This window comes from Drosophila eugracilis, unplaced genomic scaffold, assembly GCF_018153835.1.
Source record: "Drosophila eugracilis isolate 14026-0451.02 unplaced genomic scaffold, ASM1815383v1 contig_90, whole genome shotgun sequence".
Classification (NCBI taxonomy): Eukaryota; Metazoa; Arthropoda; class Insecta; order Diptera; family Drosophilidae; genus Drosophila; species Drosophila eugracilis.
In genome coordinates, this window is record NW_024573812.1 from 1779427 (window position 1) to 1796512 (window position 17086).

The 17086-nt window shown below is 43.7% G+C and overlaps 7 protein-coding genes across 9 annotated transcripts; 3 read left to right on the plus strand and 4 right to left on the minus strand.

Moving 5' to 3' along the window:
- Window positions 1-85: 85 nt before the first annotated feature.
- Window positions 86-7357, minus strand: LOC108106688. The gene is made up of 7 exons (XM_017213921.2): window positions 6325-7357; window positions 5956-6260; window positions 5374-5898; window positions 5228-5318; window positions 3850-4685; window positions 3424-3791; window positions 86-1383 (listed from the first exon to the last, which is right to left on the minus strand). Exons 1-7 carry the CDS (start codon window positions 7211-7213, stop codon window positions 522-524), a joined length of 3876 nt encoding a protein of 1291 aa, XP_017069410.1. The 5' UTR covers window positions 7214-7357; the 3' UTR covers window positions 86-521.
- Window positions 1590-3396, plus strand: LOC108106689. Its single transcript, XM_017213922.1, has one exon. The coding sequence runs from the start codon at window positions 1590-1592 to the stop codon at window positions 3381-3383; it is 1794 nt and encodes a 597-aa protein (XP_017069411.1). The 3' UTR covers window positions 3384-3396.
- Window positions 7358-7943: 586 nt separating the features above from the next.
- On the minus strand, window positions 7944-9239 carry LOC108106278 (lipase 3). Its single transcript, XM_017213244.2, has 2 exons — window positions 9141-9239; window positions 7944-9083 (listed from the first exon to the last, which is right to left on the minus strand). The coding sequence occupies exons 1-2, from the start codon at window positions 9231-9233 to the stop codon at window positions 7980-7982; spliced, it is 1197 nt and encodes a 398-aa protein (XP_017068733.1). The 5' UTR covers window positions 9234-9239; the 3' UTR covers window positions 7944-7979.
- A 694-nt stretch (window positions 9240-9933) lies between these two features.
- On the plus strand, window positions 9934-10766 carry LOC108106597 (serine/threonine-protein kinase fray2). The gene is made up of 2 exons (XM_017213788.2): window positions 9934-10571; window positions 10635-10766. Exons 1-2 carry the CDS (start codon window positions 9996-9998, stop codon window positions 10713-10715), a joined length of 657 nt encoding a protein of 218 aa, XP_017069277.1. The 5' UTR covers window positions 9934-9995; the 3' UTR covers window positions 10716-10766.
- On the minus strand, window positions 10716-11347 carry LOC108106598 (39S ribosomal protein L41, mitochondrial). Its single transcript, XM_017213789.2, has one exon. The coding sequence runs from the start codon at window positions 11255-11257 to the stop codon at window positions 10757-10759; it is 501 nt and encodes a 166-aa protein (XP_017069278.1). The 5' UTR covers window positions 11258-11347; the 3' UTR covers window positions 10716-10756.
- A 246-nt stretch (window positions 11348-11593) lies between these two features.
- On the plus strand, window positions 11594-17045 carry LOC108106595 (angiogenic factor with G patch and FHA domains 1). 3 transcript variants are annotated; one of them, XM_017213785.2, is made up of 9 exons: window positions 11594-11832; window positions 11890-12013; window positions 14681-14817; window positions 14979-15074; window positions 15150-15231; window positions 15751-16236; window positions 16300-16414; window positions 16481-16586; window positions 16646-17045. In XM_017213785.2, exons 1-9 carry the CDS (start codon window positions 11641-11643, stop codon window positions 16808-16810), a joined length of 1503 nt encoding a protein of 500 aa, XP_017069274.1. In that variant the 5' UTR covers window positions 11594-11640; the 3' UTR covers window positions 16811-17045. The 3 variants fall into 3 exon arrangements, with proteins under 3 accessions (XP_017069274.1, XP_017069272.1, XP_017069273.1); XM_017213783.2 differs by lacking the exon at window positions 15150-15231 and adding an exon at window positions 15295-15682; XM_017213784.1 differs by lacking the exons at window positions 15751-16236; window positions 16300-16414; window positions 16481-16586; window positions 16646-17045 and adding an exon at window positions 15295-15445.
- On the minus strand, window positions 12012-13506 carry LOC108106596 (hexokinase type 2). The gene has a single exon (XM_017213786.2). The coding sequence runs from the start codon at window positions 13439-13441 to the stop codon at window positions 12077-12079; it is 1365 nt and encodes a 454-aa protein (XP_017069275.1). The 5' UTR covers window positions 13442-13506; the 3' UTR covers window positions 12012-12076.
- Window positions 17046-17086: the final 41 nt, after the last annotated feature.

Here is a 17086-nt window from a genome sequence, read left to right on the forward strand (position 1 = left end):
TAATTACCAAATGTTGTATATTGATTAATTCAATTTACTTTTTATCTATTTATATTTCCCAAGGTTAAATCAATCAAAAATCAACTTAAAAAAGAGTGAATTTATTAAAAATACAATGTATTTGCGTTATAGACAATATGATTACTTTCAATATGCAAGTAAATTTGAATGAATTACAGATATTTAAAATGTAAAGATACAGATTACACCGGGATAAATGGATCTCTTGCATACTACCTGGCCGAAACCTTTGTGCAATTGAGATTTTAATCTTTATAATTATTAATGTCAAGAGCGGTACTTAATATGCAGTACTTAACTAGATGCTATACAATTTTATTAGCAGTTGTATTATAAGTTCGAGTTCAAATATATATTACTATGCTACTGTCAATTGCAATGTCTATGATGAATCCGAGATATGGCCAATATACGATTAAGAAATTTAGGATATACTTTAACTAGTAGTTCTGCCAATGAAGAGTGTAGTCGCGTGATTTTAGCTTGCCATGTGGCCTATATCATTGTGAGTGATGATGGTGTTGGGCGTGATAGTGCTGCTGCTCAGCGGCGGCCACGGCATCGAACATGGGTGTGTGCACCTCGCCCAGAAACTGTGGTGTGGGCGGAGCATTTGGTTCGGATAGCTCTCCAATGAGAGGCATATCGATATCCGTGGCCAACGAACTCTGCCCGTAGTTGCTCAGTCCGTAGGGTTGTTGTTGTTGATGCTGCTGCACAACAGAAACTTGAGCATAATCCGGAGTGGCCTGCACCTGTTGCTGAGTATCAAGCATTACGGGAGCAGCCTCCATTTCTCCAAATTGTATTGGACCGGTCTGCTGTACTGGCATGCTCTGATGAACGGGCAGATTCTGCACACGTTCGTGCTCCACTGGCGCCGACAAGTATTCCTGTTGAAGCCCCGCTTGAGGCTCATCTGGTTGTTCCTGCCTCTGCATGTGTTGCTGCTGCTGGTGTCCCACATCCTGATGATGCTGCTGCAAATGATGTTCATCCTGTGGCGGCATTATGTCGGAGTTCTGGTCCGTTCCATCGTCGGCATTCTCGCTGATTTCCGCACCTTCGCCCGAAGTTTCTCCATCACGTCGAACCAGACCCAACATATCCAGCATATTGCGTTTCACGGCATTTTCATTTGCCGCTTCCAAGCTGGGATAGCAGGTGCTAAGACCACAGTTGGCCAAATGCTGAGCCATTTTGTTACCGTTGCCGGTGGCAAACCCGCAGATGCAGTGCATCTCCTGTGGCATATTGACTTCCATTGCATCCACAAAGTTTCCATTGCATTCCACGCCATGTCGGAATTGAGCTCGCTCGCAACAGGTTTGATAATTGCATTTAACGCAATGCAGCCAACCACTGAAAATATCGAAAAATGTGTATATTTTTAATGAGAGCTAATGATAAAGAGCTAACACCACCAAAACCCTATATTACAATGTATTACCTCATATTAGCCTAATGAATTTTGGTGATAAGACCAATCAGGCTCTATTAAGTCAATTAGCTGTTGGCTTATAAACCTCTTCCTGGCGTTCTTAAATGTCATAATCAAAACAACCACCATGTGCAAAGTGCTAACAATTCTGTTCCTGTTCTCAATACCGAAGCTTACAAGAAGTGACTACAATGTGACAATGTTAAAATCAGTTCTGACTGTCATTTCTACCAGGGAGCAGTGGACGAATACTCCAATATTCATGGGACACAGCAGAAAACGAGACGATCTCAGTGATTTCTTTATTTGGCTTCATCAAACAATGGGAGTTACTAGTCTAACGATAAATTCATTAATTCAACCTGAAGAGCTAAAACCTTTTGGCCACTATAAAATAACTAGAAATAATGCCATCGGTTTATTTTTTTGCCACGGAAGGCAGGATATTCTGTGGTTTACTCTGGATAGTGGCCTTCGAAAATTGCGACGCATTCCCTTGATCATCATGCTGCGCTCGCAAAGAAGTCAATCGCATAGAGCTATTCAATCTATATTCACAACACTGTGGCAGTATCAATTTCTTAAAGTTCTTGTCCTACATCGCGATCAGATTTACTCTTACACTCCGTATCCGACTGTGCGTTACTTCAAGCTAAATATTCATTCGGATCCGCTTTTTCCATCTGCAACAAGGAATTTTCAGGGATATGTGGTCTCCACTCTAGCGGAGAATGATATTCCAAGAGTGTTTCATATCCACGATCCTAGCACTGGTCGCAGAAAGATGCGGGGCTATGCATATCGCGCGTTTGTAGAGTATTTGGATCATCATAACGCATCGCTAGAGCTAACCAACCCTGACGAGAAACTTGACCCAACAACTAGTGTAAATATGAATCGTATTTTGGAGCTAATAATAGAAGGACAATTGGAAATCTCTTTGCATCCGTACGTTACCACACCAAAGAACACAGTAAAGAGTTACCCCTTGCTAATATATCCAAATTGTTTGATTGTGCCAGTGAGAAATGAGATTCCAAGACATATGTACCTTTTACGGCCATTCCATCTGTACAGCTGGTATATTCTCTTGTTCGCAGTTTTTTACATAACCGGAATACTACATTGTATGAGTCCAAAACTGCATGGAAGTACCTGTGCGCAACAGTTGGGCTTGAACTTTTTGGTTGCCATAAGCAAGGTCCTTTTTATCAGCTCCCCCGTATCAGCATACGGAGTTACATGGCGCCATTTCATTGTTTTTGTACTACTGGCTATCCTGGGATTCATCACCACAAGTTGGTACAACATTGAGTTGGACAGCTTCTTAACAACTCTGGTTGTGGGCGAGCAAGTCAATAGCATCGATCAGCTCGTCCAGCAGCAACAAAAAGTTTTGGTCAAGGAATACGAAGCTAATACTTTTCTGCGACATGTTGAGCCCCGATTAGTGGAAAAAGTGGCTAGGCTCTTAGTGAGCGTAAATGCCAGTGAACAGGTGATCGCCCTGCTCAGTTTTAATCGCACTTATGCTTATCCTTTTACTGAAGAACGTTGGCAGTTTTTTGCCATGCAACAGCAATATGCCTTTAAGCCGATCTTTCACTTCTCATCCGCTTGTCTGGGATCTCCACAAATTGGTTATCCAATGCGAATTGACAGCCATCTGGAGCCGTCGCTAAACATGTTCATAATGAGAATTCAGGGTGCAGGTCTACTACATCACTGGCTGATCTCCGACTTTAACGATGCCATGCGAGCTGGCTATGTGAGGTTTCTGGATAATGTTCTGGGATATCAACCTATCGACGTGAATACATTACGACTGGGCTGGTGTGTTTTGGGAATTGGTTGGTTGCTGTCTACTTTGATTTTTATTTGCGAACGCTGGCACCTTTACCCTTGGCGCATTTTCCCTTAGCTTAGGTAATAAATAAAATAAAAAACTTGTTTGTACTTACGTGTAATGTGTTTCCTCGCTGGCGTAATCGGAATTGCACTCGGCACAAGTCTTGCCCTCCAAGAAAGCAAAAAATACTGGCCGCTTGTAGGAGGAGAAAGGTGGCTGCTCGCGATGATGTGTGCGAATCTTTGGCGGTGGAATCAACATCGAGTTGTTGAGCAAAAGACGCACTGGTTTATTGGTCTTAAGCATACTGATATGATGCTGCACCGCATGCTGCTTAAGATCACCCTTCTCAAGGAAGGTAAGTGAGCACTTCTGGCAACGCAATGAGGGATCCCTCTTGTTGATGTGCTCATCCAAATGCATGAAGTAATGTTCGATCCGCAGTTGGTTAACAACGCCACGCTTTGAGAAGTAGAAAATCTAAAGGAAACGATTCAATTGTATCATTAAAGATTCTTTGAAAGTTAAAGTTACTCACATCCAAGCAGTATGGGCATTGCAGGAAGTTGTGGTGCTTGTGGTCATCATAAAAATGCCGCACCAAATCGCGGTGTGAGGATGAACGATAACCGCAAGAGTGACACCAATATGGAAGCTCAAGTGTACTGTGCGCCTTCTGGAGATGGGCCGTCAAAAGGTGCAGAGAATTGTGACGTTGTTGGCAGATTAGACAGTAATACGAGGGCGAGCCTTCCGTCTTGGTCTCAGTTGGATGCATAATCTGGTTGTGCTTGGCCAAAACGGACTCCGTGGGGTGTTTCTCCAAGCAGAAAAGGCATTGAAACTGGTGCTGCTTGTCCTCGGGGGAAATATGGGAAACCAAGTGCGTCTGCAGTTTCTCATTAGAATCGAAGGAGTCGCCGTTCAGACAGATTGGGCACTCTACGGTCTTAACGAGATTGTTGTGAGCAGTTCGCGGAGTGCTGAATGGGAAGATCTCATAGTATTCATCTGTGCCATCGCTAATGCCGTAGTACAGCTCCTCTAGGCCTCTAAGATCGTCCTCCTCCTTCTTAATTACCAGTGGAACCTTATCATCCTTATCCTTAGGCTTTTTAACCAGTGATTTTGAAAATGCTTTCGATCCCGATAAAAGTCCGGCTGCCTTGGAAGTCATGGCTTTATCACCTTTCGGCTGGTTGGTGCTTCCCGGGGGCCGTCCTGGGCCCTTCTTAATTGGAACTTGAGGTGGCGGTGTGCTTAAGGCATTTGGTGGACGGCCGCGCTTAGCTCCAGTGGGTAGTGAATCCCGGTCGCGATCCTTTTCCTTCTTTAGAATCTTATTAGAAACGATATAGTCGGCATCATTGATAGCTGAAAACAAATAAAAGCTATTTACAATACCATACGAAACATCCCCTAGTATACATACTTGTTACAACTTAAATATTATAAATTAGACCATTTCTTTTAGTCAGAAGCTGCGAATGCAGCAAAACAAATAATTTATTACATGCCATATTGCGTTTGATCACTCCAAATGAAAAAGAAAATTAAACAAAAACAATTCTTAAATTTCTTGCAAGTTTATTGGTTGGTTTTTTTTAACTTAAGAGTGTGTTTTTAAATATAAGTTAACACGCAAGTTGCCGAAATGTAAAACTTATGTTGTATGTGATAGTACACTCTACTTCCAATGATTTTATAAGTTCACAATGCATATGACTCGATCAAAGGATTAAGATTTTGACCTGAGTTCATCATTTTAGCTTTGATTAAGGAAAAAGAATTAACAAAACAAAAACATTTCACTATGGAGTGAGAAACGCAGGCACTTTCTTAACGGGTCTATCATTACGAATTATTCTATTCACGGCCTAAATGAAAACTGGCTAGAAAAGTACTATAGTACTAACGTTTCTTAAGGCGTTTCGGGGCCGCATTGGCCGGAGTCTCCTTGTAATTGGCAGGCAGAACACTCCAGTCCTTGAACGGATTAGTGGCCACCTAAACGAGAAATACATTATTCTCTGATTGGAATTTTTTTTCTTGTTCTGCTTACTTGATACAGGCGTTGAGTGATGGTTTCATTAGTGGTTACCCTCGTCTGTTCGGCGATGTGCATGATAATGTTGTTAAACGCCTGCAGAGCATATGTACCAAAAGATTCTCGCCAGACCAGCTCGTCAAGGAATTGCTGGATCATCTGGCGAGAGAGCAGCGATAGTGTGTTCTGGAACATGCGCGGCACAATCCGGCGCAGATATTCCATTACAGCAGAGTTGTTATGCTTAGCCGTATTATCGGTAGCAGCTGCCTGTACAATATTTTTGAATCCCATGCTAAACAGGGTGATCTTGTCCACTGTCAGGTCAATGCAAATTGTGCTGTCCTTGTGCACCCATCGCGACAGTGGCTCCAGAATGGCCTGAAAACGTTTCTTGTAGTTGCGATCGCCATCTGTGATTGGTTCCACTGCCCGCAGACGAATGGATTTCTCCGCGTAGTCATAGACGCCCAGAACCTCTACTTTCACCTGGCGCTGAGAGCCATCTTGGGAAGTGGTTCCCAGTGAAATTACTCCAACCTATGGAATATAAAAACTGTAATTGAAGATTCTATAATATTTCGATCTAATAGTTACCTCTACAAACTTTCCGGGTCCTCCCAACTTCTTGCATTTTTGATGCACTGCGAGAGTGCAAATGGCTCTCAGCCAAGTGTATATTCCCTTAATGTAAACACTGTCCACCTTCACCCACTGCACCACATTTTGTATGCTGGTCTGGCAGGCCCAGTGGTATATTAGCTTCAGCAGGAATGTGGGCGGGTGCTGGGCTCCTTCAAAGATGGAATTGTTGAAAACAGACACAAAGCGGTATGGGCAACATTCGCTGATCCAGACATAGCCACCAGTATATGGGAACTTAGTCACATCCGAATAGATGCCTATAAAATGTAATATTTAATTAGGTATGTGTTCTATAAATGAAATTAGTTTTTTACCACTCACCCAGCTTAAGTTCGCTGTTGCGATGGTTGATGCAGTGCTGTTGAGCTCGAAGAAGCCCCTCCTGGAGCAGCCACTCGCAAAACTTATTGGGCGTCAGCATAAGCACCAATTTGACCTTTGAGTCTAGTTTGCTGCGGGTGGCAGCCATATCCTTGATCTTGAGGAAAGGCTTGGCCAGCACCACAAGGGAAGGATATGTCTTGCCTTGCATTTTGTTGTCCTTGCTCTCCTTCCCGTCTTTGCTATCCTTGCTTTCGTCAGTGCTGCCTACCACCAGGCCGCCCACCGAATTAACTTCTGCGGGTCGGTAGTTTTTAGGTGGCGACTCAATGTCCGGTTTGGATTCCTTTAGCGATTTTCCGCTGCCCTTGGGTATAGGGGAACTCTTCCCAGAGGAAGAGCCTCCACCTGCGAAAGCAGATGACTTCTTACCAAGTTTTGGAGAGGAAGATGAGTTTCCCACGGCTATTGCTTTTTTACCCGCAGACAGAGCCAGTCGTTTAGCCAGTGGAACATCATCGTCGCCCTCGTCGGAGGACTCCAGGTAGGCGATGTTGGAGGGTTGCCGTGGTGGTCGACCACGGCCTCGCCCTGAACCACTAGATGGTGCCGAGGGTGTCGGAGGGGGATCCACCGGCTTTGGAGGCTTCTTAGGCAACGTAGCCTCCTTCAACTCCTGCAGCACCTTTCCCTTGAAGGAATATGCCTGGAACACCTGTCCGTTGAACAGCTCCTTTCCCTCGTTGGCGCTTACCGCGTTTTTGAGCGCACCTTTTACCGCATTATGCTCATTGGTAATCTTCTCGTAATACGCTAATTGTGCCGGCGACAGCTCCTCTACCCAAAACTCCATGTCAAGGGAGATTTCACTTCTCGTTACGCGCGTCATTTTAGAGACAACTTTTACCTGACCACTGGGCCAGTAAGGGCGTTATTTTTAAACAATTCAGATCTAAAAGAATTTTTTCTCGCTTGAATTAGCTTTTTTTGCGTGGATGTACCTGCTTGACCATAACAGTGTGACCTTAGAGCAAGAAACAATGCATCAATGTGACCGTAAAAACGTTTAAAAACGTACTATTTATATTAAAAAAATATTTAAATATTCGGTTAACATTTTTATTATTGTTTTTCATCAATTTATATTTCAAAATATTATAATTCATTTTATGTATTCATTTTCTCATAGTATCCAATTGCTTAAATTTTGAATACCCTCTATGGCAAAATATCGATTAGTATAAAGGAACGACCAGCCTATCGATGTTTTAAGAAACGAATGCGGCCCTGAAAACCTGCGCTTAGTTTCAAAAATAATAAGAACTTTTAATTTGTTTTTCATTGAATAAAACTTTAGTAATTATGAGAATGAGAATTTAAAAAAATGTTTTTATTTTTAATATTTATATTTATTTGAAAAAAAAAACTTAAAAATAATGACATCAGTTTGCAAGTGCAATTAGAGGGCAAATTTTTCAATGGACTAAAATCTATTTGCGTTGTTTTGTCACGGTGAAGTGTCAGCATTTCAATTTGAATTTATGACCACTTGTAAATCATTGGCTCATTAGCTACTAAAGCCCCCCGATTAAGTAGTGAGCAATGGAACTTTTTTTTATCACAATGGGTTGTCGCTTTTTATTTGCAGCGCGCGTTTATGCATTATTTATGTCATCAATGACCCTGTCATAAAGAATTTCCTTCACATTGAGTCCCCACAGGAAGTCGATGTGATTCCACTTCTCCTGCGGCAGGCGATATGCACTCTTCAGAGCACTCGGATTCATGGTGTAACGTAGACGATCCACGTCAATTAGACTGGCGAAGTAATCATTGTCACTATAATACAAATAGGTGGGCACCTCAATGCTCTCCACATCGTACTCCGGTGGGGTCTTGCTACTGTACTCCTTCTTATTGCGCGTTGATCCATAGTCAAATTGACGGAAGTAACCGGAATTGTATTCTTGCAAGTAGTGGAAGATCTGATTTACCGAACAACCCGCAGGCGTGGTGGCCATAATTTCCGGGAGCATGGTTTCGTTAATATACGGCGAATTCCAGCCGCCCAATAGGAAAAGGGTGTTGGTGCACATGAACTGAGAAATGGCCTGATCGTTGCACATAATTGCTCCGAACATGTTCATAAGCTGTGTACTCGGCAGAAATTCAGCGCTACCGAAGACCTCTACAAAGGCATTGGGTTGTCCCAGCAGAGGACCACCAACCGTGGCCAAAGGACTCTCCATGTGCTCCATCCAGGCCACTGGAGCCAGTAAATGGGCGGAGCTTATGCGATTCTTAAATCGCGGAATCATTGAGTTGGCCACGAAGAACGATGTGGTTCCTTGAGAGTGCCCCACATACTTCACTTGCTCAACACCCGTGCGGTAAATGACAAAATCTATCATGGCGGGAAGATCGTAGATTCCAATGTCGTGCCATTCGAAGTTCCAGAACGGCTGCAGAAGCGGGGATTTGGTGGCGTGCTTCTTGGAGTAGGTATTACCCCTAGCATTACCCATCCACACATCATATCCCTCTTCAGATAGCAAATAGGCTAAGCCGCTGTGGGGCCCTGCAAGTACCCAATCCGAGGAGGAGCACAAAAGACCATGCATGAGGAAAACCACAGGGCGCGGGCCATCGTCACCAGTGTTTTTGGAGTATGGGATACGATGCATGGTTAAAATGTAACCATCTGAGGTCTGCACCTCGTGCTCCTCAATCTCATAGCCATGTCCTTTAACGATTGAAACCTGGAAAAAAGTAAGTTAGTAAGGAAATTGAGATGCCAAGATCCTTCAGAAACTTACAGTGGTCACTGAACTGGCTCGCCCCGCATCCGCAGGCAGGGCTGTAGTCAGTCCCAGACTTAATAAAACCGCAATTAATTTAACCACCAACATTTTCTATTCCACAGGTGCAGGTGCTTTGACCACTAGCTTGGCCGTCCGTGCCTTTTATATGCCCCCCAGGAACTTGATAAGGATTTGGCTGGAGAATTTATGGCTGTTTATTTTTGCCCGAAAATCGTTTGATTTGCCAAGACTGATAGATCGTGTGGGAATTTCGATCCCAGTTGATTTAGTTGGCCAGTTTGCAGTCAGTGGCGATAACGTTTTTCTATCATTACGGTAATCTTGATAGCTTATGATTGCGTATAATTGCTGTGAGTTTAGTAGCAATTACTATTTCCTGTTAGTACTCAAGGTGTTCCAATGAACTGGACATTATTAAACGTTTAATCAGTTTTTATTACGAACTGCCAACACTAACCCTAACTTGTTTTTTTTTAGAAGTTTACAAATTCTGTTGACAATGGTATATCGGGGGTGTTACAAATATAATCTTTCGATTGAATTCGGCATTAATTCTAGTTTAAGCTTTCTTTTATTGGAAGAGATTTCTTTCGAAAAAGAGCTTGTGCAAAGTTATGTAAAAACAAATATTCCAAAAATATTTGAAAACCCTATTAGATAAATGAGTAAATCAATTTACTTCCTAAATGGAATTTTGGAAAGTAGTTCGCGGCAAAATAGTGTGGCCATGTGGCGAAGGGTCTAAATACTTTTTTTTGGACGGTTTTAGGCGTTTTGGTATTATGATGAAAATAAGGCCGACAAAAACACACAAAATAAAAATAAAGCCTACAATAATAAATATAAATAATGAGGGATAGGGATCGCCGAGACAGAGAACGTGACAGGGAGAGAGATAGAGATCGGGACAGAGACAGAGATAGAGACCGTGATCGCGACAGACGTCACCGCTCCAAGTCGCCCGCCAGAAGTAGCCGGCAGAGCTCCAAGTCAAAGAAGAAGAAGTCTAAAAAGTCGAAGAAGTATTACAGAAGGAGTCGCAGCAGCAGTCGCAGCTCATCGCGCAGTTCTTCCAGCAGCAGGAGCAGTTCCCGCAGCAGGCACAGTAAGAGTCGGAGCAGGGACCATAAATCTCGGTCCACGTCCCAACGAACTACCAGAGGTCCGAGTTCCGAGAGCAACTCTAGATCTGCCACCACGCCAGCAACTGCTCCCGCGAAAGCCATTGATCTGCTGGACACAAAAGTGCAAAAGGCACTTGAGACCATAGACGAGGACAACTTTAAGCCAGCGCCCTTTTTCAGCTCACGGGACTCTAAGGAAGCTTCCGAGAAGGTGATCATAGACCTGAAAAACGAAACGGTCACAGTGGCCAACAAACCAACTATTGCACCCCGAAACGAAGATGTAATATTCCATCCAAACGTGAGTGGGTCACTTAGTGCTCCGATTTGCACGCTAATAGTTTTTAAATTTTAAATCCCGCAGTTCCTTGGCGACCCGGATCACAAGGCAGATAAGTGGCTACGAAAGCTCTACAATTACCGTCAAAAGTACATGCAGGAGTAGTTGAGTTTAGACTCTGTATTTAAGAAATAATAAACCTATGCCTAGAAAATATCGCTACCGGTCTTTCTGGCTCGTTGCAAGGCCTCCGACGGAGTTAGTTGCTCATTTGCTGAGGGCTCCTTGGCGCTGCCATCAGCCTTCAAGTTGCCTGCCTTGTAGTCCTCAATTATCTTTTGCGAATAGACGGCGTTGAACAGATCCAGACTGGTGAACTCCGACTGGACAACATCCGGCGCCTTGTACGACACGTATGGCTTCAGCTTGCAGTCTGTGAGGTCGGGCACAATTATGTCTGGAATCTTCTCAGGGATCTCCACGTATTGTCCGTCTACAATTATTCCCGTGTCGCGTACTCCGCGCTTGTGAATAGCCACCGGTGGATTGGCCATCGTTTTTTGAGCTTCCTTTACCACGCGCGTTCCTCTCTTGTTGTAAACATTGAATTTACGGAAGTTCCGCTTGCCCTCTAATACGGATGAAGTGCTGATAGTCCTTTGCTGGCATCGAAGTGCCATGGGCACCAGTTTAATACAATTATTCATTCTAATTTAGGTTTTCGGCGAGCAAAATGGTTAAATAACAAATGCGGCTGTAAATTAACAGCTGATAGATGTGCTAGAGGTGGCACTTCTCCGATAAGCAAAAAATCCCAATGGGAAATTTGCTTAAAATTTTATTTTCAAGAAAATTTCGTAATGAACTTTTTTTTTGGAATTTGATTAAATTAAACACGTTATGTTGAATTGATGTATTATGCAAACAGTCTTAGCTATATAATACAATATGTTGTTGTGTTAACACATTTTTTAAGTGTATAAGTGTCCATCTCTAGATGTATCGATTAAATTGGCCGTCAGTGTTTAAAAACTCCTTAGTACGGCTTGTCATTCATATCAAATAATTAAAATTATATTGTTTTTAAATAATGTCGTCGCCGGCTGAAGAAGAGGAATCGGCGGACAGTGTCGCAAAACATGATTTCATCGAACTGAAGAGTATGAAGGACTTGAAATCCTGCGAGCAGCAACAACTGCTGCAGTACGTGGAAAAGCTGCACGGAATTATCCGAAAATACGACACCAAACTGGCAGCCTATAAACAAAAACTAATTCACTTCGTAAGTCCACATTGTCATTACCAAAAACCATCTTAACTTTGTGTTATATCCTTAAAGCTGAATCAGGAAAAAAAGACTTCCAGCGACAAATCCATCCAAACCAATGAATTGCAATGCGAGGAAAGCCAGGACTCCCTGGAAAATGAAGAAGACGGCGATCAAAAAGACAAGCCCAACGATTGTGAGTCAAGAGTTTCTTTATTTCGACGAGTCTTTATATTATTGCTACAATAGTAGTGAGTTCCTACTTCGATTTGCTGGCCACAGCGGCCACCAGCGCAGCTCCACGCCCTGATCCGTCCTCCGATAGCATAATATCCCATTCCTTATCCGCTTTTACTAGCTTTTGAAGGGTCTGTCTCATGTAGGCATCAAACTTTGGATGATATCTGTAGACAGAACCATCCATGCCGACTATCACACGACGGTTGGAAGTCCTATTGACCAGTCCACTTACTCCGATGGCCACCAAAGTGGCTGCACGTTTGGCAACGCACTCGCAAATGTACCTTAGAGTCTGGCAGTCCTCTACGGAAGCCTTTTCTATGCCAAACAGCTGCTTAACTATCTTTCTGGTGCTAGCGAACTCTGGGAACGAGTCGTCCTCGATCTCGGATATATAGCGCGTCTCAAAAACTTCCTCGTTCTTCTGCAGGACGTTAGCAAATTCCGGTCGCCTGCTGCTCTGTTTGAAGATCAGTTTGCGCTCGAGGGCACGCAGCAGAACTAGTCGCACCAGGTTTCCCAGGTACATTCCTGCTGTCATTTTCTCGAACAGCTGCTCTGCTCTGTTAATGGACTTTTCGTCCACTTCGCGATCATACTCAGTACGCACAAAATCCAACTGCCCACCCTCTCCAAAAGCGCCCCACTCTGCATTCACAATAACCTGCCGCTTTGTTTTCTTAAAATCCGCGTTGAGCAGATCTACATTCTCGACATCCTCTACGTAGCAGGCGTTGCACCCGGTGCCCACTATCACGCCTACCCGGCAGTCCGCATTGCGATGAGCGCAGGACATGAGGGTTCCAGTGGTATCGTTGAGTATGGCTACCACAGCAATGTCTGCATCTCCGCGCCTCTGAATGGCCTCGTGCAACATGCGTCCTACATCCTCGCCCTCCACTCCAGGACAATCAAAGCCCTTTGTCCAACGCACCAGGATACCCTCCTTAAGACCCAGCTGCACGCAGGGAAAAGAAAAGGTGAATCCCAGGGGCAAGTAGGCGGTTTTCATATCATGTTTTTCCACAAACTTTGCTAAGCAGCCGGCGATGTGATCAAAAAGCTCTTCTCCTGGACCCACCATCAGGTCCTTGGGCACGGCGTAGATTTGAGAATCCACTGTGGCGTCGTGATGACCTTTTAGGGAGACAAGCAACACCCGGAAGTTGGTGCCGCCAAGATCCAGGGCTAGGTACTTGCCCATCTCATCACCCGTGGGCAGATCCTGTACGTACGTGGGAAAGCACTTGACATTGGCCTGTGGATGCGTGGATCGCTTAAGACCACGGGCCACCTCCAGGCAAAAGCGACTGTAAACCTCCTGCACCTGGTAGTCACTCAGCACAAAGGGTTGCATAAGTTCTCGCACTTCCGCGTCCAGCATTTTGCTTGGCTAATCTGGCTGTCTTAGTTGTAACCGCCTCGAACGATGAGTAACGACTAACCAGGCGCCTGGTTAGCCCACGGCGATTTGGAACTGCTTCGGGTGCCTGATAAGAGCTGGGCGATGAGATGCAGTGCGCCAGACGTGGAAACAACTGCTGCCATTGCAATCTGGGAGCTGCGTAGCAAATTAAAAACGAAAACACACCTAAGTAGCTGATTTGCGGATTCCAAATCTGAAACTACAACTGCGCGATATGCTAATCGCTTGGGTCACGGCAATAGCTGGCAATAGCTCCTGATTTGACACCCTACAAATTATTAGTTAAAGCTGGTTTACTATTTGGGTGGATCATTTCCTAGTCATTCCGAGAAGGGATTCATTAATAAGACACCAAAAAGCTGACCTATGTGGGGAAACTAAATATAATAATTTCCGTATTAATCAATTCAGATTAATTAAACTTCTTAATCGCTTTTTTTTCTATGAAGAGGGTTCAAAATTCGTTGAAAAATATTCAAGGTTAAATTTTCCTTTTCCACTTGTTGAAAACCTTATTGAAGACAATAAAAGCCATAAACTGTCTCTGGGCTATATTAGCTGCACCACACCTCCTAAGCTATCGGAGAGATAATGTTGTTTCAAGGAGCGCATCTTAAACGCTAGGCCCACCCACTTCCCTATCTATTGAGGAGTATTAGTGGGGTCTCAGGTCGAGTAATAGAGCGTGCGTCAAACATCCGAGCCCGCTAATGCCCGAGATTAGCGCTAAAGTGTCGCATGGGCTAACGCCACTACCGCTGACAAAAACCTCAACAGCCCTTGACATTACATTTAATCAAATTGAAATGATTGCGCAAGTATTGGGAACATATTCATGTTATATAAATAATTAGTTTAGGAAAATGTTTATAAAAATAACACCATAAAAGACACCATTTGGTTTCACTACCTTCTAACAGCTATTAATATCAGTTTTTTAAAGATAATAACTACTTTACAAGCATTAATAAGGAAATGGTATTGGTAGCTATAATCGTAATGCCATTGGAATTTTATATAGTTTTAAATAAGATTGGACAGCATGAAACTCTTGTTTTTTTTTGACTAGCTATCGCCGCTTTGATTTTAAATTTAAACTATTTAGAAGCTGCCGTAAAGTATAATACTATTCAAGTTCCTTGAACCTTATCAATAATTATCAAAATATTATTTTCTTAAAATCATCTATAATTACAGTATCGGCGACAGACGCTTTTAGTTTTGTGGACGAGATGCGGCAGGCGGCCAAGCACGCCGAAAACCTGAACAACTTCGTCTATGAGCCGACCTCAGGCTTGTACTATGATCACAAGACGGGATACTACTATAACGCGGTAAATAAGCTATAAACAGCGGACGTAATCTTTATGACGTTCCGTTCTATTCCGCGATGCAGCGACTGCACCGGTGACTTTTAAAGGTTATCGTGCCGGCGAGCCTACATCAATGGCTCGAATTGTTGTTAATAATCCGCCCATTTTTCTCTTCCAACCAGGAGTACGGATTGTACTACGACGGTAATACCGGTTGCTACTACAGCTACGATAATGCCAAAGACTCGTACGAGTTTCACTCGCAGGCCCACGTACAGGTGAGTGGGTGTTGCCATGGGCTTCTATGCCACACGACCACATTAACCAACGTTCTTCTTCTCCTCGCTGCGCAGCCTGTGAGCGACTGCGCCTATAGTAGCCTTTTAGCTGGGTTTCACAAACTCAGCGTAGACCGAATGCGTAGCAATGCATTAGGTAAGCGCCAAGGTCCAGAATGTGCGATAAAAACGTGGATTTCTTTTCTTCACTTGGTTGCAGGCGAACAAGGCGACCAATCCAGAACCAGAGGACGAACAGGTGGAATTCGATGAGCTGGGAGGTGTCATTACGGACCAGGACACTTTGAAAAAGATCAAGGCAGAGAAGCAAAAGGCCAAAGATCGAGCAGAAAAGTCCAAGCGTAAGGCCAAGGATAAAAAGAAAGGCAAGAAGCACAGCAAAAAGAAACGCAAGAAGGAGCACCGTCACAAGACGAAGAAGCGTCATAGGGATTCCGGCGATGAGCGGGATGAAGACGCCGAGGAGGGCGAGCTGTCGCAAAGTACTGACCCCAGTTCCGATTCCAGCGACAATGAGGAGACCGGTAGCAACAGCGACACGGAGGACAGCAATGTGCCGGTCTTTAAGGCTGCGGGACGCTTTCAAGGTGTTTAGGAAATCCGCGTTTTTATCGCGTTAATATAGTTCAAATAACCAATTAATTCTTTTTTGTAGACATTGCCAAGAAGTATCCACCCTCGCTTCGCATCATTGTCCAGGAGACTAATGTTGAGGCCTTAAAGGTGGGAAGCCTACACCTGATAACCTACAAAGGTGGCTCGTTGGGACGTGAGGGCGCTCACGATGTTATCATACCGGATGTTAACGTGAGCAAGTGTCATTTGAAGTTCAACTATGAAACCAAGTTGGGAATCTACAAGTGCCTTGATATGGGCTCCCGCAACGGCACCATTCTTAATGGTTCTAAAATGTCCTGTAGTGCCATGGATCTTGTTCATGGCAGTGTCATCACATTGGGGCAAACGAAACTCCTGTGCCATGTGCACGAAGGCAACAGTACCTGCGGGCTCTGTGAGCCAGGTCTGTTGATAGAAACACCTACACCAGTTGTAGCCACAGCTGGCGCATCCACCGCAACTGTATTATCTCACAAGGAGCAGCTAAAGAAGCTGCAACGCAAGTATGGACTAGAAAACGAAAGTAAGTACCTTTCAAGGATCACGTCATTCCTCTCCAACTTGACAATCTTATTTCGAATTTTAGAATTTGTTGAGCCTGGCAATGGTCAGTCCAACTACAATGATCGTGCTGCGACAAGGCGTGTCAAGGTGGGCAGCAGCACGGATAAAGAAAAGACTGAAGTGGCTTGTGTGAACACGTAAGTTTCTGTCTAAAAATCTTACATTTTGGTGGTATTGCGTTTACCAATCTTGTTTCTTCTTAGTGAGATCGGCAGCTCAAATAAGGGTTTCAAAATGCTAAGTAAACTGGGGTGGCAGAAAGGCGACACTCTGGGCAAGACTAACGCGAGTGCTGGACTTCTGGCTCCGGTAGGTATTCCAACTGAAGCCAGTGAATCATCTTTACTCATCTTTACAAATGTTTACAGATCAATGTGGTAGCCAATGAGGGCACCAGCGGTCTGGGAAACACAGACACCGTAATCTCTAGCTCCAGACCTATGGACAAAAGGAAGTTGGCCAATTTGAAGATCACTCAGGCACGATATCAACGCGCAAAAGACATCTTTGATCAGTCCGATGACAGTGATTAAGAAATGCATTTTTATTTATATTGGAAACACATTTAATTAACAATTACTCAAACATATTCATAAGTATGTGTATATATATAAATGTATGTATATATACATTGGTTCTATATATGTATATATTAATTCAAAAATCTTGCTATAAGGTTAAGCTATCAGTCAATTAATTAATTTAGCTTCGCTTATGAACAAAAAGTATAGAGGGAAAGGTAATGTTAAATAAATATGACGTCGCGTATGTCTTTGTCTAAACTAATTGCGAGCGAAATGGGCATACAA